Source organism: Pristiophorus japonicus, chromosome 1, assembly GCF_044704955.1.
Source record: "Pristiophorus japonicus isolate sPriJap1 chromosome 1, sPriJap1.hap1, whole genome shotgun sequence".
In the NCBI taxonomy this organism is placed as follows: domain Eukaryota; kingdom Metazoa; phylum Chordata; class Chondrichthyes; family Pristiophoridae; genus Pristiophorus; species Pristiophorus japonicus.
The window spans coordinates 232,744,538-232,767,838 of NC_091977.1; the positions used below are offsets into that span (position 1 = coordinate 232,744,538).

The 23,301-nt window shown below is 46.2% G+C and overlaps 1 protein-coding gene across 1 annotated transcript in view; it reads left to right on the plus strand.

The window, feature by feature from the left end:
• Nucleotides 1-23,301, plus strand: part of gng10 (guanine nucleotide binding protein (G protein), gamma 10) — a 38,300-nt gene that overhangs the window by 3,634 nt on the left and 11,365 nt on the right. Inside the window, exon 2 of the mRNA XM_070888107.1 lies at nucleotides 21,531-21,662. Within this exon, the coding sequence (XP_070744208.1) occupies nucleotides 21,531-21,656 (126 nt within the window). The 3' untranslated portion in view covers nucleotides 21,657-21,662. The remainder of the gene's footprint in view (nucleotides 1-21,530; nucleotides 21,663-23,301) is intronic.

A 23,301-nucleotide genomic window follows, 5' to 3' on the forward strand; every position in this document is an offset into this window, starting at 1 on the left:
TTTGCCAATAAGGATTTTTTAAAAATGGCGCTGGGGACTGCTTTGTAAAACCGTACCTTACTGAGTCGGATAGAAATCGACATTACAGACGCCGTCTTGTTTATTGGAGCTGAGTTATAGGTTCTGGAGGGAGGTAACAAGAATTGTATAATATCCCAACTAATTCAAAATGTTTGTTTGTGCGGAGGGAAAAGAGAAACTTTATTTATTGCAGTAAATTGCGAGTTGAAATTCTACCACCGAACCGCTGCTCACCAGGCTCGAGGCACACAGGGTTGGAGTGCCGGCTGTCAGCTTCGCTTCCTCGGCCGGACACAGGAGCTCAGTGCTCGGCTTCCAAAGAAGCCTGGGGGCGGGGGGGGGGGGAGGTGGAAGCCAAGCCGGGGAGAGGGGTGGCAATGGGGAGGGAGGGGGGACCATTCGGCCAGGGATAGGGGCGGTTGCAGCAGGGGCCTTTCAGCCAGGGATAGGGGCGGCAATGGGGGAGCCTTTCAGTCAGGGATAAGGGCGGCAACGGAGGCGGGGGCGGGGGGGGGGGGCAGCAATCGGCCAGAGATAGGGGCGGCTATGGCGGGCCATTTGCGAGCCGTTAGCTGAGATGGGGAGTTTCAGAATCTAAACACTCCCAGGGCAGGAACAGCACGGATACAAAAGCAAAATACTGGATGCTGGAATCTGGAATAAAAATAGAAAATGCTGGAAATCTCAGCGGGTCGGCACGGGAAAAATCAGCACTGGGTAGCTACAGAGTAAAGCTTTACAATTACACGTTACCCAGGAAACCTAAATGCTTGGGCATGCGCAGAACGGGGCTTCAGTTTTTCGGCGCTATCAATTAGCTCCACCCACACAAGCTAAGCTCTTTCTGCACTGTGCCAAATTCAAAAAGAAAAATGGTGAAACTTCGGATTTTTTTTGCCGCTACTTTGGCTTAAAAAATCGGCCGTTAATCTTAAATAGCACAAAAAAAAGGCAATGTGGAATTTTGAGCGCAATATTTTCTGTGCCATTATGCAAAAACATTTCCTTTGAGAAAATGGGAGGCAGGTGGCATTTACATTGAATGTGGTAATGCCTTGGGGCTTTTTGCAAGGTTAAAGGCGCTATATAAATGCAATGTTGTTGTAATCACTTAGTTTAGGGATTATAAGTTGTTCCCCTTTTGAGGGGGACTGCAGGAGCATTTTTGCATCTTCCCCATCCCCCAAAAGAAAGTGCTTTTTATTTCCGAGTCCAAAAATATGGGAACTGTTCTACAGTTCCATATGTAGCATTCTTTAGTTTCAATTTTAAAGTATTCAGCAGCAATTCAAATAAATAAATATTTAAAGATGTGTGGTTTAAATAAAAGTGTGCACAGTTTGAAAGTTATAACAGTCAAATTTAATTGACATGGGTTTTGAAACTGGGGTCCCTGGGCTCTATGATGTCATCCGATTTCAGTATTTTCCCGTTGACCTGTTCGTTCTGTTAGCATCTGAGTAAAAATGTTTTCTGCAATGAAGGCACTTATTCCCTTTTGGGGAACTAATGTTTTTCTGAAGTTAGGACAGGGAATTCCCTAGGAGTGTGTCAATATTTGCTGCGGGTCCCCACACACACTTTTTTTTTAAACAGCAAATTACTCGTTTCAGCCTCAGTAAAAACTGGAAAGAGTCCCTGAGCTGGGAATCCTTTCCAAGTCTAGTTCTCTACTCAATGTAGAATTCCAACTAACATAGAATGATACAGCACAGAAGGAGGCCACTCAGCCCATCCTGCCTGTGCCGACTCTTTGAAAGAGCTCTCCAATTAGTCCCACTCCCCCAGCTCTTTCATTATAGCCCTATAATGTTTTCCCCTTCAAGTATTTATCCAGTTCCCTTTTGAAAGTTACTATTGAATCTGCTTCCACCACCCTTTCAGGCCATGCATTCCAGATTGTAACAACTCGCTGCGTTAAAATAAATTCTCATTTCCCCTCTGGTTCTTTTACTAATTATCTTAAATCTGTATCCTCTGATGACCAACCCTCCTGTCATCCTCATGCTGAATGGATGTATCATCATTATTATAGGCAGTCCCTAGGAGTTGAGGATGATTCGCTTCCACTCTAAAAGTGAGTTCTCAGATAACTGAGGAGTCCAATGTGGGACCTACAGTCTCTGTCACAGGTGGGGCAGACAGTTGATGAAGGAAAGGGTGGGTGGGAAGCCTGGATTGACACCGCTCCTTCCGCTGTCTACGCTTGGTTTCTGCTTGTTCTCGGCGATGGGACTCGAGGTGCTCAACGCCCTCCTGGATGCTCTTCCTCCATTTTGGTCTTGAGCCAGGGATTCCCAGGAGTCGGTGGGGATGTTGCACTCTCTCAAGGAGGCTTTGAGGGTGTCCTTGAAGCGTTTCCTCTGCCCACCTGGGGCTTGCTTGCTGTGTTGAAGCTCCGTGTAGAGCGTTTCCTTTGGGAGTCTTGTGTCGGACATGCGGACGATGTGGCCCGCCCAACGGAGCTGATCGAATGTGATCAGTGCTTCGATGCTGGAGATGTTAGCCTGAGTGAGAACACTGATGTTGGTGCGTCTATCCTGTCAATGGAATTGCAGGATCTTACGGAGGCAGCGCCAGTGGTATTTCTCTAGCATTTTGAGCTGTTTGCTGTATATGGTCCACGTCTCTGAGCCATATCGGAGGGTGGGTATCACTACTGCCCCGTAGACCATGAGCTTGGTGCCAGATTTGAGGTCCTGGTCTTCAAACACTCTCTCTCAGGCGACCGAAGGCAGCGCTGGTACACTGAAAGCGGTTTTGGACCTCGTTATCGATGTCTGCCCTTGCTGACAGTCGGATCCCGAGGTATGGAAAATTGTCCACATTGTCCAAGGCCTCGTCGTGGATTTTGATAATCGGGGGGGGGGGGGGGTGCGCAGTGCTATGTGGCAGGATCAGGTTGGTAGAGGACCTTTGTCTTACGGATGTTTACCATAAGGCCCATGCTCTCGTACGCCTCGGTGAAGGTGTTGACGATGGCTTGGAGTTCGGCCTCCGAGTGTGTGCAGATGCAAGCGTCGTCTGCGTACTGTAGTTCAATGACAGAGGATCGGACGACCTTGGATCTAGCCTGGAGTTGGCGGAGGTTGAACAGATTCCCATTTGTTCTATAATTTAGCTCCACTCCAGCGGGGAACTTGCTAAGGGTGAGATGAAGCATTGCAGCAAGGAAGATCGAAACATAGAAAATAGGTGCAGGAGTAGGCCATTCGGCCCTTCGAGCCTGCACCACCATTCAATATGATCATGGCTGATCATACAACTTCAGTACCCCATTCCTACTTTCTCTCCATACTCCTTGATTCCTTTAGCCGTAAGGGCCACATCTAACTCCCTTTTGAATATATCTAACGAACTGGCCTCAACAACTTTCTGTGGTAGAGAATTCCACAGCTTCACAATTCTCTGAGTGAAGAAGTTTCTCTTCATCTCGGTCCTAAATGGCTTACCACTTATCCTTAGACTGTGACCCCTGGTTCTGGACTTCCTCAACATCGGATACATTCTTCCTGCATCTAACCTGTCCAATCCCATCAGAATTTTATATGTTTCTATGAGATCCCCTCTCATTCTTCTAAATTTCAGTGAATATAAGCCTAGTCGATCCAGTCTTTCTTCATATGTCAGTCCTGCCATCCCGGGAATCAGTCTGGTGAACCTTCGCTGCATTCCCTCAATAGCAAGAACATCTTTCCTCAGATTAGGAGACCAAAACTGTACACAATATTCAAGGTGTGGCCTCACCAAGGCCCTGTAGAACTGCAGTAAGAATTCCCTGCTCCGATACTTAAATCCTCTCGCTATGAAGGCCAAAATGCCATTTGCCGCCTGCACCGCCTGCTGTACCATTTGTTATCATTTAGATAATATTCTGCCTTCCTGTTTTTGCTACCAAAGTGGATAACCTCATATTTATCTACATTATACTGCATTTGCCCACTCACCTAACCTGTCCAAGTCACCCTGCAGCCTCTTAGCATCCTTCTCACAGCTCACACTGCCACCCAGCTTAGTGTCATATGCAAACTTGGAGATATTACATTCAATTTCTTCGTCTAAATTCTTAATATATATTGTAAATAGCTGGGGCCCCAGCACTGAACTTTGCGGTACCCCACTAGGCACTGCCTGCCATTCTGAAAAGGACCAGTTTATTCCTACTCTTTGCTTCCTGTCTGCCAAACAGTTCTCTATCCACGTTAATACATTACCCCCAATACCATGTGCTTCTAATTTTGAACACTAATCTCTTGTGTGGGACCTTGTCAAAAGCCTTTTGAAAGTCCAAATACACCACATCCACTGGTTCTCCCTTGTCCACTCTACTAATTACATCCTCAAAAAATTCCAGAAGATTTGTCAAGCATGATTTCCCTTTCATTATTCCATGCTGACTTGGACCGATCCTGTCACTGCTTTCTAAATGCACTACTATTACATCTTTAATAATTGTTGCAACATTTTCCCCACTGCCGATGTCAAGCTAACCGGTCTATAATTCCCTATTTTCTCTGTCCTTTTTTAAAAAGTGGGGTTATATTAGCTACCCTCCAGTCCATAGGAACTGATCCAGAGTCAATAGAATGTTGGAAAATATTCACCAATGCATCCACTATTTCTAGGGCCACTTCCTTAAGTACTCTGGGATGCAGACTATCAGGCCCCGGGGATTTATCGGCCTTCAATCCCATCAATTTCCCAGCACAATTTCCTGACTAATAAGGATTTCCTAGTTCCTCCTTCTCGCTAGACCCTCAGTCTCCTAGTATTTCCGGAAGGTTATTTGTGTCTTCCTTAGTGAAGACAGAACCAAAGTATTTGTTCATTTGGTCTGCCACTTCTTTGTTCCCCATTATAAATTCACCTGATTCTGACTGCAAGGGACCTATGTTTGTCTTCACTAATCTTTTTCTCTTCACATATCTATAGAAGCTTTTGCAGTCAGTTTTTATGTTCCCTGCAAGCTTACTCTCATACTCTATTTTCCCCTCCTAATTAGACCCTTTGTCCTCCTCTGCTGAATTCTAAATTTCTTCCAGTCCTCAGGTTTGCTGCTTTTTCTGGCCAATTTATATGCCTCTTCCTTGGATTTAATAATATCCCTAATTTCCCTTGTTAGCCATGGTTGAGCCACCTTCCCTGTTTTATTTTTACTCCAGACAGGGATGTACAATTGTTGAAGTTCATCCATGTGATCTTTAAATGTCTGCTATTGCCTATCCACTGTCAACCCTTTAAGTACCATTCGCCAATCTATCCTAGCCAATTCACGTCTCATACCATCGAAGTTTCCTTTCTTTAAGTTCAGGACCATACTCTCTGAATTAACTGTGTCACTCTCCATCTTAATGAAGAATTCTACCATATTATGGTCACTCTTCCCCTGTTGGTGCGATGACGCAGCCTTGCTTGACCCTGATCCGGATTGGGTCTGTGATGGCTGTCAGAGTGACCGCAGAAACTAGATAACATACGGTCTTGGATTGACAAATGGCAGATAACATTCACACCACATAAATGCCAGGTAATGACCATCCTCAACCAATGTTCCCTTTATTACCCCTTTTAAAAGTCTATGCGTGCGCTTTTTTTTCAATTTAAAAGCTGTCTCACCGGCTGCTCGGCTTAAAGGGAACATTGGCCAGGACACTGGGGCGAACTTCAAAATAGTGCCATGGGATCTTTTATGTCCACCCAAATGGGCAGGCGGCGTCTCGGTTTAACGTCTGATCCGAAAGACGCCACCTGCACGAGTGCAACACTCGCTCAGCATTGCACTAGGAGTGTCAGGCTGGATTTTGTGCTCAAGTCTCTGAAGTGGCTTGATGGGCCGAATATCCTACTCCTGCACCTATTTTCTATGTGGGACTTGAACGCACAAGCATTCTAAGACACTGTTTACGAGGCAGATGGAAGTCGATGTATTTGTCAGGAGTTACTGTGTATACTAGTGTACAAGGTTAGAAATTTGAGTCACTGTTCGGAGGTTGAAATTTGGAGAGTACAGGTTGAAATCACTTTATATACGTCATTGGGACGGATGATGCTGTAGGTCAATCTAGGAACGCACTCACCTGCCCATTCTTTTTCCTCTGTTCATCCTAGACTCTTCAGTTCCCACACACTCATTTATCTGCCTCCCTTCTCTCAAATTTCCACTCCTAGTCTGTCTTTAGTGGTGGCAGCAGCTTGTGGAGGGGACAGCACATATTAAAACTATTGTGTTCCTAACACAGATGAGGCTGCACACAGGGAGGTTAAAGTAACAGTGACCTCAGTCTTTAATAAGACACTCCAGAGTGAGGAACAGGCCTTAGGGGCCGGCTTATATACAGTGCTCCCAAGGGATGCTGGGATCCCTTGGGACTTCAGGAGATGAGCTCCCTGCTGGCGGAACATGGGAGTGCATGCTTTACAGATATACAACATCACTTTCCCCCCCCCCCCCCCCCCACTCCAAAGTCAAAGTGAAAACTATTTACAAGGTGAGGCGGTCGGGAGCCTTTCTCTCCCTGGTGGACCGCCTCGGTACAAATGTCTGTTCTGGTGTGTTGGCTGTGCCCTCGCTGGGCTGGCGTGTTGTTGGCCCTGCAGCGCTGCTAGGTGAGCCTGGCCTTGCTGGGCTGATGGGTGTGATGGGTTTGATTTCCTGGTCCGGCGTGGTGTCGTTGATCCTTAGGGTGTGTGTTGTGGAAAAAGGTGGAGTCTGCTGTGGGTTGTTCAGGGCAGTCTGTGAACTACAGCTTTGTTTGGTCCAGGTGCTTTCTGCAAATTTGTCCATTGTCTAGTTTGACTACAAACACCCTATTCCCTTCTTTAGCTATCACCGTGCCCGCAATCCACTTGGGACCATGTTCATAGGTTAGCACATACACAGGGTCATTCAGACCAATTTCCCGTGACACAGTGGCGCGACCATCGTTTACATTTTGTTGCTGCTGCCTGCTCTACCTGATCATGCAGGTTGGGGTGAACCAGCGAGAGTCTGGTTTTAAGTGTCCTTTTCATGAGTAGCTCAGCCGGGGGCACCCCTATGAGCGAATGGGGTCTCGTGCGGTAGCTGAGCAGTACTCGGGACAGGCGGGTTTGGAGTGAGCCTTCTGTGACTCGTTTAAGGCTCTGTTTGATTGTTTGTACTGCCCACTCTGCCTGCCCATTGGAGGCTGGTTTAAACGGGGCCAGGGTGACATGTTTGATCCCATTGCGGTTCATGAATTCTTTAAATTCGGCACTGGTGAAACATGGCCCGTTGTCACTGACCAGTATGTTAGGCAGGTCGTGGGTGACAAACATGGCCCTCAGGCTTTCAATGGTGGCGGTGGCGGTGCTTCCCGACATTATTTCACATTCAATCCATTTTGAAAAAGCATCCACCACCACCAGGAACATTTTACCGAGAAATGGGCCCGCATAGTCGACATGGATCCTCGACCATGGTCTGGAGGGCCAGGACCACAAACTTAGTGGTGCCTCTCTGGGCGCGTTGCTCAACTGAGCGCACACGCTGCATTGCCGTACACAGGATTCGAAGTCAGAGTCGATACCGGGCCACCACACGTGGGATCTGGCTATCGCTTTCATCATTACTATACCCGGGTGTGTGCTGTGGAGATCCTAGATGAACGTCTCCCTGCCCTTTTTTGGTAGCACTACGCGGTTACCCCACATCAGGCAGTCTGCCTGAATGGACAGCTCGTCCTGAACGACCACCGTGTGTGGTACCGACTTGAGTCGGCTTTCCATGTTTTTCTGGAAGATCGCTGCAGCCGACCGAATTCCAAACGGGCATCTGTTGTAGATGAACAGTCCCTTGTGCGTGTTGATGCAGGTGAGGCCCTTCGAAGACTCCTCCAGCTCCTGCGTCATGTAGGCCGAAGTCAGGTCGAGCTTGGTGAACGCCTTGCCTCCTGCCAGCGTCGCAAATAGGTCGTCTGCCTTAGGTAGCGGGTATTGGTCCTGTAGCGAGAAACGATTAATGGTTACTTTATAATTGCCGCAAATCCTGACTGTGCCATCACTTTTGAGTACTGGAACAATCGGGCTGGCCCACTCGCCGAATTCCACTGGGGAGATGATGCCCTCATGTTGCAGCCTGTCCAGCTCGATTTCCACTCTCTCCCTCATCATGTGAGGTACCGCTCGGGCCTTGTGGTGAATGGGTCGTGCCTCTGGGACCAAGTGGATCCACACCTTCGCCCCGGAAAAATTTCCAATGCCTGGCTCAAAAAGGGAAGGAAATTTGTTCAGAACCTGGGTACATGAGACCTCATCGACATGTGATAGTGCTTGGATGTCATCCCAATTCCAGCGGATTTTGCCCAGCCAGCTCCTTCCAAGCAGTGTGGGGCCATCGCCCGGGACAATCCAGAGTGGCAGTTCGTGCACCGTGCCCTCGTAGGTGACCTTGACCATGGCGCTGCCCAGGACAGTGATAAGCTCTTTGGTGTACGTTCTCAGTTTCGTGTGGATGGGGCTCAGGGCTGGTCTGAATGCCTTGTTGCACCACAGTCTCTCAAACATCTTTTTACTCATGGTGGATTGGCTAGCGCCAGTGTCCAGTTCCATGGCTACGGGTAAGCCATTCAATTTTATGTTTAACATTATAGGTGGACATTTCGTCTCAAATGTGTGCACCCCGTGTACTTCAGCATCTGCCTCCTCTCTCTGAGGCTCGAAATTGCTCTGATCCACCATGGACCAATCTTCCTCTGCCATGTGGTGGTTAGCAGGTTTTGCAGAGCTTGCAGCTCGTTTGCAAGCTCGTTGGAGGTGCCCCATTGTTCCACAGCTCTTGCAAACATACTCTTTGAAGTGGCATGAATAGGCTGAATGGAAGCCTCCACAACGCCAACAAGGTGTGAATTGCCTTCCATTCATCCTTTGTTGGGGACTCTGAGTCATCTGGCTCACCTGAGGCCTGCTGGCAGATGCAGAATCGTGGTTTCTGCCCTGTACATTTCTGCTCGCAAAAACAGTTCCAGTTAATTTATGAACATTGCTAGAACTTGTGTGCTGAGAGATTTGTTTGGTGTTATCACTGGTGGACATTAACGCCTGTGCTATTGCAATGGCCTTACTGAGAGTCGGTGTCTCTACAGTCAAAAGCTTTCGTAGGATGGTCTCGTGGCCAATGCCCAGTACAAAAAAAGTCTCTGAGCATCTGCTCCAGGTAGCCATCAAACTCACATTGCCCTGAAAGTCGCCATAGCTCGGCGACGTAGCTCGCCACTTCCTGACCTTCAGATCGCTGGCACGTGTAGAACCGATATCTCGCCATCAGCATGCTCTCCCTCGGGTTAAGATGCTCCCGAACCAGTGTACACAGCTCATCATACGACTTATCTGTGGGTTTCACCGGAGCCAGAAGATTCTTCATGAGGCTGTAGGTCGGTGCCCCGCAGACTGTGAAGAGGACCGCTCTCCTTTTTGCAGCGCTTCCTTCTCCGTCCAGCTCGTTGGCCACAAAGTACTGGTCTAGCCGTTCGACATATGCTTCCCAGTTCTCACCCTCTGAGAACTTCTCCAGGATGCTCACAGTTTGCTGCATCTATGCGTTGGATTCGTATTCTCGTCGCCAGTTATCGTGTTCCTAACACAGATGAGGCTGCACACAGGAAGGTTAAAGTAACAGTGACCTCAGTCTTTAATAAGACACTCCAGAGTGAGGAACAGGCCTTAGGGGCTAGCTTATATACAGTGCTCCCAAGGGATGCTGGGATCGCTTGGGACTTCAGGGGATGAGCTCCCTGGTGGCAGAACATGGGAGTGCATGCTTTACAGGTGCACAACAACAAAAAAATTAGTTACTTTTTGGGGAGCTGTATGCACGTCATGAGTATTTCAGATTTTTGTTTTGGCTAGAAAATAGAGGTTGTGAAGCGAGTCGCCTTTATACACAGTGTGTACATTTGTATACATGTTACATTAAGAACATAAGAAATAGCAACAGGAGTAGGCCATACGGCTCCTCGAGCCTGCTCCACCATTCAATAAGATCATGGCTGATCTGATCATGGACTCCGCTCCACTTCCTCACCCGCTCCCCATAACCCCTTATCCCCTTATCGTTTTAAGAAACTGTCTATTTCTGTCTTAAATTTATTCAATGTCCCAGCTTCCACAGCTCTCTGAGGCAGCAAATTCCACAGATTTACAACCCTCTGAGAGAAGAAATTTCTCCTCATATCTGTTTTAAATGGGCGGCCCCTTATTCTAAGATCATGTCCTCTACTTCTAGTCTCCCCCATCAGTGGAAACATCCTCTCTGCATCCACCTTGTCAAGCACCTACTCAACCTTTCCTCTTAAATTAACCCCCTCATCCCCGGACTCAACCGAGTGAACCTTCTCTGAACTGCCTCCAAAGTAAGTATATCCTTCGTAAATATGGAAACCAAAACTACACGCAGTATTCCAGGTGTGGCCTCACCAATACCTAATATAGCTGTAGCAAGACTTCCCTGCTTTATTGCTCCAAAACCATTTTATTTTAAACAAAATAAGGTTGTGGGTTCAAGTTTCACTCCAGGGACTTGAGCACAAAAATCTAGGCTGACACTCCAGTGCAGTGCTGAGCGAGCGCTGCACTGTCGGAGGTGACGTCTTTCGGATGAGATGTTAACCTGAGGCTCCATCTGTCCTCTCGGGTGAATGTAAAAGACCCCATGACACTATTTCGAAGAAGAGCAGGAAAATTATCCCTGGTGTCCTGGCCAATATTTATCCCTCAATCAACATAACAAAAACAGATTACCTGGTCATTATCACATTGCTGTTTGTGGGAGCTTGCTGTGTGCAAGTTGGCTGCCATTATTTCCCACATTAGAACAGTGACTATATATATTTTTTTTAAAGTACTTCATTGGTTATAAAGCACTTTGAGACATCCGATTGTCCTGAAAGGTGCTATATAAATGTAAGTATTTTTTTCTTCCTTCGTTCCTTAGTACAGCGTCCAAAATCTGGAGTTCCGGAATCCAGACTCCGGACCGATTGGTGGCAGGGTCGTCCGAAATCCGTAAAATGTTCCGGAATCCGGACCTGCCGACTCAAGGTCCCGCCGCTGCCCAACCTCGGGCCTCGCTTCATCGCCCCTTGCCTCGCTGCTACCCGTCCTTAGGCTTCGCCTCACCGCCCCTCGTCTCGCCGCTGCCTGACCTCGGGCCTCGCCTTGCCACCGCTGCTACCCGACCTTAGGCCTCACCTCGCCACTGCTGCCCTTACCTCGGGGCCTCCGCGTTGGGGCCGCCCGACCAGCTCCTCTTTGGCGGGGCCCACCCAAATACTTCCTCGGCAGTGTGGCCCGCTCGACGACCTCATCGACACGGTTGGCAACCCAAACAGCTCCTCGGCAAGCGCACCCCCTCCCCCCCCCAGCCTCCGCCTTTCTGACATTCCGAAATCCAGAAATACCTGAACCTGGGCTCAGGTGTTTCCAGATTCGTAACGTCAGAAAGATGTTCCAAAGTCTGGAAAAACGCGGAATCTGGAACAGCCTCGTCCCGAGGGTTCCGGATTCGGGACGCTGCATCTATACACAATGGGAATGGTAGGATTCCTATCACGGAGTGGTTGAGGCGAATCGTATAAATGCATTTAAAGGAAGGCTGGATAAGAATATGAGGGAGTAGGGAACAGAGGGATATGCTTTAGAGTTAGATGAGGAAGGATGGGAGGAGGCTCGCGTGGAGTATAGACGTCGGTATGGACTGGTTGGGCCAAGTGGCCTGTTTCAGCGCTGTATGTTCTATGTAATTCTACAATTACGAAAAATTGGGACCTTGACTTTTAATTAATTTTTCCTCTCCTTAAAACAAGTCTTGCTGCAGCTGTGCAGAGTGGATGTGGAAGTGATTTCATAATGGCAGCGTGTCGTGAGTGAGTTGTACTGTTCCAGCTGTGTATTACATTTAAAAACTAGGAAGAGGATGAGAATTTGACTGTTCAGATTGCTGGTACCTCAAAGAACAGAGACTAGTCGTATAAATTTAACAAAACCCCTACAATTTAAAACAAAAATGCTGGAAATTTAAAACAAAAATGCAAGGACTGTCCATATCTGAAGAGAGGAATGAATATTAAGCTTCCTTTTAGAAACATAGGAACAGAAGTAGGCCATTCAGCCCCTTGAGCCCGTTTTGTCATTCAATTAGATCATGACTGATCTATATCTTAACTCCATCTACCTGCCTTGGCTTTGTCACCCATAATAGCCTTTTCTCTGGACCTGCTGCATAATCGTATCATACTCTCTTTTTTTAACTAGTATACCCTGTAATTCCTTAAACCAGCAGTATAAGGGGCTGCAAATCCAGATACCTAATTTGTTATTAATACTTATTCCAAGATAGAATCATAGAATAATACAGCATAGAAGGAAGCCATTCGGCACATCGATATATAGTTAAAAATTAAAGGGCATGCACAGGGAAAACCTCAAGTGGAATATAAATCATACCCTTGTTGATCATGTTACAGCCGTGTCACCACTCAAATATATTTTGCATTCTTCTGCAAGGAAGAAATATTAGAGATTTTTTTCTTTTGTCTCTTTCCCCCAGCCCCTGTCCCAGAAAGGATTAGAAGTTGCCAGGCATGTTCTCAAGGCAGTGCGAAGTGCACCATAATTGCCCAGATAATTAGATGCAATTAATCTGCTAACCCGTTAGCTTGCAGGAATAGTAATATTAATGGCGCTATTAGCTGCTGTCTCTGAAAATTAGCCCCATTCGTGCTGGAGTGACTCAGTTGGCGGGCAAGCTTGGAATGGTGAAATTATTTCTGAAATTATGAGGCCGTCACATTTGGGGATAATAATCCCTTTTATGGTTTCGCTTTCTAATTGGCTGACTCCCGAGATGATTACTGACCTGAAAATTAGATTTTCCAAGCTGCTGTATTGAGGATTTGCGAGGCGAAAAACCACCCATGTCGCAGTAGGTTGGTGATCTTACATGAGATGTCACACCATAACAAATGCTTGGACCTAGTTTTTAAACTGTGTTGTATTGCCACTGGGAAAAAACATTTTTCAAATTATTTGACATTTTTTAACATTGTTAGGTCCTTCATAGCATATAAAAATATACTTGGCATATGTCAAATATTTGTCATATTTATGCTGTTTTTTCCAGCTTACGTTCAACAACATTTTAATGCATATTTGAGCAAGTGCTCAGTTCATAGAATCATAAACTGGTGCAGCACAGAAGGAGGCCATTTGGCCCATCGTGCCTGTGCTGGCTCTTTTGCAGAACTAGCCAATTAATCCCACTTCTCTGCTTTTTCCCACATAGTCTTCCAAATTTTTTCCCCTTCAATTATTTATCCAATACCCTTTTTAAAGTTACTATTGAATCTGCTTCCACCGTCCTTCCGGCCAATGCACTCCAGATCACAAAAACTCACTGCGTTTAAAAAACAACTTCTCGTCTCGCCTCTGGTCTTTTGCCAATTATCTTAAATCTGTGCCTGGTTACTGACCCTTCTGCCACTGGGAACAGTTTTTCCTTATTTGCTCTTATCAAAACCCTTAATGAATTGGAACACTTCTATTTAATCTCCCTTTAACCTTCTCTGCTCTAAGTAGAACGACCCCAGTTTCTCCAGTCTTTTCAGGTAACTGAAGTCCCTTGTCCCTGGCACCATTCTAGTAAATCTTCTCTGCAACCTCTCCAAGATCTTGACATCCTTTCTAAAATGTGGTGCCCAGAATTGGACACAATACTCCAGCTAGGGCTTAACCAGTGAATTATAAAGGTTTAGTATAACGTCTTTGCTATTGTGCTCGATACCTCTGTTATGAAGCAAAATGATCCAGTATGTTTTTTTAATGACCTCCAACTTATAGTACCCCCAAATTAATTTCATGACCGGGAATTGAACAGCGTGGCAATGAGAGTGCCAAATCCTAACCACTAGTCCAGCAGAGACCAGACTGCACACCAGACACTGTCATTTAGACTTTAGATTTTGTTCTAAATTTGAGAACTGAGAGCAGGGTCCCTTTTAGTTTGCAGAGAGATTCTGCGGTTCCATGTATTATTAAAACTTTTTAAATGCAGTAAATCTTAGAGAAGGAGAAAAAAAAACACCCCGTCACATAAACTGCAGGCTGGCTGACCGATACTGGGTTTTATATTGCCACATGCTCTGCCTCACAACTTGAAGGATCATTTTTAGCACTGGTGAGATAACACTTCCCTTATCAGGCACTGGAGTTGTGGCCAAGAGATAGTTGAAACTCCTCCCCCACTTCCCCCAATTAGTTAGACAATTTGGTTGCAATTCTCTCTACACACACTATTTGTGAAGGTTAGGAATTAACGCACCGCTGTTAAGTGAAAGAGTTTGATCTTAAACAACAACTTGCATTTACATAGTGCCTTTAACATAGTCAGATGTCCCAAAGCACTTCACAGGAGCGATTATCAAACAGAATTTGACACCAAGACACATAAGGAGATAACTTGAAATAGAATCTGCAGTATTTTGCTTTGGTAGGAGATGATTGACCTCCATAAACTTGAACTCATCCGAAACTCTGCTGCCTCTATCCCAACTCGCACCAAGTCCTGTTCACCCATCACCCCTCTGCTCGCTGATCTACATTTGCTCCCAGACTGACAATGCCTCAATTTTAAAATTCTCATCCTTGTTTTCAAATCCTTCCATTGTCTCACCTCTTCCAATCTCTGTAATCGCCTCTAGGCCCACAACCCTCCGAGATCTCTGCGCTCCTCCAATTCTGGCCTCTTGTACATCTGCAATTTTCATTTCTCCACCATTGGTGGCATGCTTTCAGCTGCCTGGGCCCTGAGCTCTGGAATTCCCTCCCTAAACCTTTCCGCCTTTAAGAGGCTACCTCTTTTACGAAGCTTTTGGCCACCTGTCCCAATATCTCCTTATGTGGGTCGGTTTCAAATTTTGTTTGATAATGCTCCTGTGAAGCTTCTTGGGATGTTTTGCTGCGTTAAAGGTGCTATATAAATATAAATTGTTAGTCGAAGAGGGGTGGGAGTAGGTGCGTGTGGAGCATAAACACTGGCATGGACCAGTTGGGCCGAATGGTCTTATTCTGTGCTGTATGTTCTGTTTAATTCCATGAATAATTTTCTGAGGCAGGGGTTACTGTTTCTGTCTCCAAGAGGATTTCTGTTCGGACACGGGAAGGATTTTCCACAAGTGCTCGTTTCTGGGGCCGGGGAGGGGAGCGGGGTGTTGGCGGGGGAGGGTTCTGCATCTGGTAAACTTCGGAAACGACCATCAGAGATTTTCAGGTTATATCGGGGTCAGGAATGGAAGGGCAATGGAAAATAAGTCAGAAGGATAGAGAAATGAAAAGGGATGAGGAATAAATTGAAAAACAGCAAGGAGAAATGGTCGGGAAGAGGTTCAGCTTTTAATTTTTTTTTAAAACAGGGCAATGTGGGAATATAGCAAGTTGTAAAAAAAGTAACAGTATATTGAGGTTCTTTCTATAACTTCTGTGTGCGTACACTGAAAAACGTACAGGGAAAGAAATACAGGAAAAGAAAGGGTGGTGTACAGGAAAAGGAGCAGTGGTAACTAGTGTTCCCGGTGAGATGTGTGCCTGTCTGGAGATCCCGCGTAGGCAGCATTCCAGCTTAACAATGAGGAAAAACTGTGCATATGTGGAAATCTGAATGGGCTGTGCAGGCTACACACCCCAAAAAATATTAAAGGGAACATCAGTGCTAACATGTACCTGTTTAAATTCTTTTACAGTGCATTTAATAGTAAATGCACTGTCTTGCTGATCCGAAATGCCTTTCAGTTGATTGGGGCGAGATATTAAAGGTTTGGTACTGTTCTGTATCTTGATTACAACTTAGCAATTTTCATGTTTTTTTTGATGCACATTCTGTAGAAAAAAAGATAAGACTTTATTTGAATATTGTGTCCAAATGCATACACTGTCCAGGCAACATCCTCTGGAGAATTTTAGCTATGAGGAAAGATTGGATAGGCTGGGGTTGTTTTCTTTGGAACAAAGGAGGCTGAGGGGAGACCTTTATTGAGGTGTATAAAATTGAGGGGCCTAGATAGAGTCGCTAGGAAGGACCTATTTCCCATACAAAGGTGAAAGACAAAGGTCCTCGCCGCACAACGCTGCCCCCCCAGTCATCAAGATCCACGGCCCGACCCTGCACAAAGTGGACCATTTCCCATACCTTGGGAGCGTCTTATCATCAACAAGAGCAGACATTGATGACTAGATCCAACACCGCCTCCAGTGCGCCAGTGCAGCCTTCGGCTACCTGAGGAAAAGAGTGTTCGAATACCAGGCCCTCAAATCTGCCACCAAGCTCATGGTCTACAAGGCTGTAGTAATACCCGCCCTCCTGTATGGCTCAGAGACATGGACCATGTACAGTAGACACCTCAGGTTGCTAGAGAAATACCACCAACGATGTCTCCGCGAGATCCTACAAATCCCCTGGGAGGACAGGCGCACTAACATTAGCGTCCTCGACCAGGCCAACATCCCCAGCATTGAAGCACTGATCACACTTGATCAACTCCGCTGGGCAGGCCACATTGTCCGCATGCCAAACACGAGACTCCCAAAGCAAGCGCTCTGCTCAGAACTTCTTCACGGCAAACAAGCCAAAGGTGGGCAAAGGAAACTTTACAAGGACACCCTCAAAGCCTCCCTGATAAAGTGCAACATCCCCACCCGACACCTGGGAGTCCCTGGCCAAAGACCGCCCTAAGTGGAGGAAATGCATCCGTGAGGGCGCTGAGCACCTCGAGTCTCATCGCCGAGAGCATGCAGAAATCAAGCGCAAGGCTGTTCAGCCACCTAAGGACTCATTTTAAGAGTGGAAGCAAGTCTTCCTTGATTCCGAGGGACGGCCTTTGATGATGATTTTCCTTAGCAGAGGGGGTCAACAACCAGGGGGCATAGATTTAAAGTAATATGAGGTTTAGAGAGGATTTGAGGGGAAATTTCTTCACCTAGAGGGTGGTGGGGGTCTGGAACTCAGTGCCTGAAAGGGTGGTAGAGACAGAAACCCTCACCACATTTACAAAGTACTTGGATGTGCACTTAAAGTGCAGTAACCTACAGGGTTACGGACCAAGAGCTGGAAAGTGGGATTAGACTGGATAGCTCTTTGTCGGCCGGCGCGGGCACAATGGGTCGAAATAGCCTCCTTCCATGCTGTAAATTTCTATGATTCTATGTTCCTTGCTTTTCCTCACGCACTCCTCCAAATATGATTGATTTTGAGAACTGTGATGGCCCTAGGTTGAAGAGAAATGTTCTATTGGGGACGGGGACACTGTCGCAATGATGTCTCCAAAGAACTAGTTGAGTGGGATTGACGGAGTTCAGGGATTGTGTCCCAGACTGCTTCATGCTTCTGTTAGAGGAAGGTCTGTGTTTTAGATAGAATGTACAGCACAGAAACAGGCCATTCGGCCCAACTTGTCCATGCTGGCGTTTATGTTCCACACAAGCCTCCTCCCACCCCTCTTCAACTAATCCCATCAGCATATCCTTCTGTTCCTTTCTCCCTCACGTACTTACCTAGCTTCCCTTAAATGCATCTATGCTATTTGCCTCAACTACTCTATATTCTAACCACTCTTACCTAAAAAAAATGTGTAAACATTAGAAAGAAAATTCAGAAGAATTAAAAGAAGCCGCTTCTTGAAGCTCTACATTAAGGCCGAATTTACCATTCAAATTTAACATCCAGTTTTTGGCTTTATTCTAATATAGAATGATAGAACATAGAGAGGACAATCAACCCATCGTGCCTGTGCTGGCTCTTTGAAAGAGCTACCCAATTAGTCCCACTCCCCTGCCCTTTCCCCATAGCCCTGCAAATTGTTCCCTTCAAGTATTTATCCAATTCCCTTTTGAAAACTACTATTTCTGCTTCTCTCACTCCCCTCTGGTTCTTTTGCCAATTACCTTAAATCTGGATGTGGGCTTCACTGGCAAGTCCAGCATTTATTGCCCTTGAGAAGGTGATGGAGAGCCGCCGGCTTGAACCGCTGGAGTCCATGTGGTGAAGGTGCACTTACAGTGCTGTTGGGGAGGGAGTTCCAGGATTTTGACCCAGTGATGATGAAGGATCGGTGATATATTTCCAAGTCAGGAGGGTAACTTGAAGGGAAACTTGGAGCTGGTGGTCTTGCCATGTGCCTGCTGCCTTTGTCCTTCTAGGTGGTAGAAGTCGCGGGTTTGGGAGGGGCTGTCGAAGAAGCCTTGCTGAGTTGCTGCCGTGCATCTTGTAGATGGTACACACTGCAGCCATGGTGTGACGGGAGTGGAGGGAGAGGAATGTTTAAGGTGGTGGATGAGGTGCCGATCAAGCGGGCTGCTTTGACCTGGATGGTGTTGAGCTTCTTCGGATCAGTTGTAAACTGCTTTAGTTTTATTTGCGATGTTGGATAATCCTTATCGAGATTCATGAAAGCTCAAGACAGTAATATGTCTGACAGTTAACTTCAGTTATTAATATTTCAAAACATTCATCTGAAGATATGATACTACAGGCATCCCAAATCTAGAAACCTGTGTGTATTGGACTTCCCGGGAATCATGAGCGATGTCTAGCCAGGCTGTTCATTGCACCTCGCCTTGAAGATAGCTGAGGTTCCTAACTTAGTTTTGCTTTTTTTATCCCACTTTTATATTATTTCAACTTTGGTGGGCATTTTATGGTCAGCAAACATTGCTGAACACACACGACCTTAGGGGCATATCCTAGTCGATATCCTATTCCATTGTATCAAGTTTCATCCTTCTCCAGTGTCATATCCATGTCACTTGTGATCAAAATATTTGCGAGCACACAATTTAAAGCAATTTTGATTTCCTACAGTAGCTGTTCTGTCCTTCCATATTAAAAGCAATGTAAAAGCATATCCATATTCTTAGATAAGATAAAAACAGATCTTGCATAAAATAAAAACAGAAAATGCTGTAAACATTCAGCAGGACAGGCAGCATCTGTGGACAGAGAAAGAGATTTAATATTTCAGGTCAATGACCCAATATCAGAACTGGAAGAAGTTGGAGATTTAACAGTTTATAAGCAGGTGGAGGGGAGGAAAGAACAAAGCGACGGTCTGTGATAGGTTGAATGGCAGGAGAAATTAAATGACAAAAGGGATGATGGTGCGAGGCAAAAGGGAGTGATAATGAGACAAGTAAAGAAACAAAAGATGGGTTTCAAGGAGGTGTAAAAGGCAACAGCAGAACCATTACCAGCACCTACTGTCTGAAAAAAATGGGAGCAGTGGTTATGACCTGAAGTTATTGAATTCAATGTTGAGTCTGGAAGGTTGTAAAGTGCCTAATATATTCTTGCAGATGTCACCAGATCTTATAAATGATTTCCGGTATCTGATTGTTTAAGTAGGTGGAGACTGCATTGGACTCATCAGTCATCTGAGAACTCATAACATGGAAGCAAGTCATCCTTGACTCTGAGGGACTGCCTAAAGAGAGAGGCGGGGGGGGGGGGGGGTGAGGGGAGCTGCTGGGTTAAAATAACTGGCCTCTTGTATGAGGCTGCAGTTTGTGTTTATGCACAGCTTGTGTGGAAAGGGAGGCAATGATGTCTGAGCCTGGCCTACCCAGCTTCAGCTTGCTGCTCTATCCGCATGACCATAGGACTGTTGCTTCACTACAATCTCTTAACTTAAGATGGGCATTCTTTCTTTGCATTATTATTGCAACAAAAATAAAACTGTGCCCCACTCTTGGAGAAATTAATTAGCAACAGTGGCTGTAATCCAACTCTGGACTGAGTAGTTGGATTTGGGTTTGAGATTGTGATTCCTGATCCTCACCCTGCTTGTTCTAAACGGAGTCTGAGGGAGGGTGAAGCTCCGTGCCATTGGCTACTATCTCTCAGCTGATACTTTGTGGAGGGGGAGAAAAGGGAAAATAATTTGGGTTCTGCACTGAGCAGATTTTGGTTAGATTATTTATTTTTTGCATTTGCACTAAACAGTGGCACAAATGGATTTTTAAAAAAACTTACACTATAAAAGACAAAACACTGTGGTTTTGAAGGAGTCACAAGTCAGTTACAGCCATTTGGCGAAGCTCAGATTGGGGAACTTGAGTAGAGTGAGACTTCACTCCTGTTGGAGGTTCTGTGTGGATGGTGTAATATTTCCAGTGTATAAAAGCAGCCTCACAGTCTCATGGAATTGCTATTATGAAAAGCAGACATAGGTGGAACAAGAAGTGAAATTATAATGTCAATCTTCTGAAAAATAGCACACTTTGGCTCTGGAGAATGACCAGGGGAGTGAGTCTAATCGGATAGCTCTTTCAAAGAGCTGGCACGGGCACGCTGGGCCAAAAGGCCTCCTTCCGTGCTGTATCATTCTACAATTCAGGCGAAGAAAGACCTTGTTATAAAATTTCTCAATGTTAATTCCAGTGTTTCAAAATCTATTGTGGTGTAAATGTGAGCTGTAGGAATACATTAGCTCATTATTCATATACTTTAAAGGAGAATGTGACTCAGTATTCTCGATGAGTCATGTTCTCCTTTAAAATTTATAAATAGGGAGCTCATGGATTCCTGTCGCCTCTATGGCATTGCAAGACCATCAGCATGCTGGGGCCATTGGAGGGAGCAGCGTGTGGTGGCCCGGCCCGGAAATCGGTGCGGTCCCGGCCTGCAAAACCATCAGCGGGCCGGGGCCATTGGAGGGAGCAGCATGCGACGGCATACCACTGCAGGGAGCAGCGCTTGCTGCTGCAGGAGGGCGATGGCTACAAAGCCAGGTCGCTGACTGCAGTGTGGACAGGCACAACACGAAGGGCGAGGGAGCGGCAAGAGTCTGTAGAGGGAAGTGACCGGGGCCCAGGCGAGGCATGAATCTGGTGGCTAGAACAGGCGAGGGCCCAGGGGCAGCACGGGCCAGCCCACACTGCGATATGTGTGCGCACTCGGTCTGTACAACAGAGCTGGTCTCCAGTTAGTCTTGGGTAATCCTTGCCACTGGACCAAGACCTAGCTCAGTCAAGCCTGTGTGGTGGCTGGTGTGCAACGGCCACCACACGTTTAAAAAATCCAAGCACAGGCATCTTCACCCTTCACGATGTAGTTCAGGATCTGGAATATTAGGTCCTTCATTGAAACACCTGTGAACTCATCCCTTTTTGGCATGGAAGCAAGTCATCCTCGCTTCCAGGGACTGCCTATGATGATGGCATTTCTTTACCAAGAAAAATGCATTGAACTTTTTGAAATGTATAATTTTGTAGGGCCTGCCCATGCTGCAATGATTGAAGGTTAAACACAAAAGTGTGACTAAGCAAGGCACTGCTATGTATTGCTGCACTCAGAAACATTAACATCAACATGAATCTTTAAAGACTGATTTAGTCCGAATTTGTTCTCCTTTCTCTTTCCTCCACCATCTCCAGGGCAGACACCTTGCTTCTCTCTGTTTTTGTGTGTGAAATGCAATTTCTGACAAGACAAACTTTGTTTTCAAATCCAGGTTTCACAGGCTGCCACAGAACTCCAGCAGTATTGTGTCCAGAATGCCTGCAAAGATGCACTGTTGGTAGGATTACCTGCAGGAAGCAACCCCTTCAGAGAACCTCGGTCCTGCTCCCTTCTCTAAAACCAGGTACACCAAGTAGCCCTTGCGTTCAGCAGTTTGTGTTATGTTATGTACTCCGAACGAGAAAAGGCTATTGGGGCCCATAGGCCTTCGTAACAGAAAACAGAGAGTCGGGATAAATGGTTCATTCTCTGGTTGGCAACCTGTAACTATTGGGGTGCCGCAGGGATCAGTGCTGGGACCACAACTATTTACAATCTATATTAATGACTTGGAAGAAGGGACTGAGTGTAACGTAGCCAAGTTTGCTGACGATACAAAGATGGGAGGAAAAGCAATGTGTGAGAAGGACACAAAAAATCTGCAAAAGGACATAGACAGGCTAAGTGAGTGGGCAAAAATTTGGCAGATGGAGTATAATGTTGGAAAGTGTGAGGTCATGCACTTTGGCAGAAAAAAATCAAAGAGCAAGTTATTATTTAAATGGAGAAATGCAGTACAGCGGGACCTGGGGTTACTTGTGCATGAAACACAAAAGGATAGTATGCAGGTACAGCAAGTGATCAGGAAGGCCAATGGTATCTTGGCCTTTATTGCAAAGGGGATAGAGTGAAAAAGCAGGGAAGTCTTACTACAGCTATGTAAGGTATTGGTGAGGCCACACCTGGAATACTGCGTGCAGTTTTGGTTTCCATATTTACGAAAGGATATACTTGCTTTGGAGGCAGTTCAGAGAAAGTTCACTAGGTTGATTCCGGGGATGAGGGGGTTGATTTATGAGGAAAGGTTGAGTAGGTTGGGCCTCTACTCATTGGAATTCAGAAGAATGAGAGGTGATCTTATCGAAACGTATAAGATTATGAGTGGGCTTGACCAGGTGGATGCAGAGAGGATGTTTCCACTGATGGGGGAGACTAGAACTAGAGGGCACGATCTTAGAATAAGGGGCCGCCCATTTAAAACTGAGATGAGGAGAAATTTCTTCTCTGAGGGTTGGAATTCGCTGCCTCAGAGAGCTGTGGAAGCTGGAACATTGAATAAATTTAAGACCGAAATAGACAGTTTCTTAAACGATAAGGGGTTATGGGGAGCGGACGGAGAAGTGGAGTGGAGTCCATGATCAGATCAGCCATGATCTTATTGAATGGCGGAGCAGGCTCGAATGGCCGTATGGCCTACTCATGTTGCTATTTCTTATGTTCCTGTGTCCCCATCCCTCCACACCACCTCCCCACCCCCCGACCCTAGCCTCCTGGGAGAACCAAAAGAAAGACCCGCAGCCAATTCAGGAACCTCTGTCAAAAGTTCCTCTCTGACCACTCAATGGCAAACCCGAGGAGACCTCAGCCAAGTGGCTGTTGCCCAAAATCTTGCCGCTTTTGTACTGTAAATTTGTAGGTATAGGAATCCAGAAGGTAGCATTGGAGGAGCCTCAGCCCTTGCACTTGTCCAACAGCCTGTATGGACGAGAGCATGGACTGCAAGGAGGATGAGCAAACTAACCACAACACCGTGGTACACGGGGCCATTCAAGTTGGGGGAGTAAAAAGAAATGTAGTGGTAGGGGACAGTAGAGTTAGGGGGATCGATACTGTTCTCTGCAGCCTAGAGCGTGAATCCCGAAGGCTGTGTTGCTTGCCCGGTGCCAGGGTTAAGCATATCTCCTCAGGGCTGGAGAGAAACATGGAGTGGAAGGGGTTAAAGA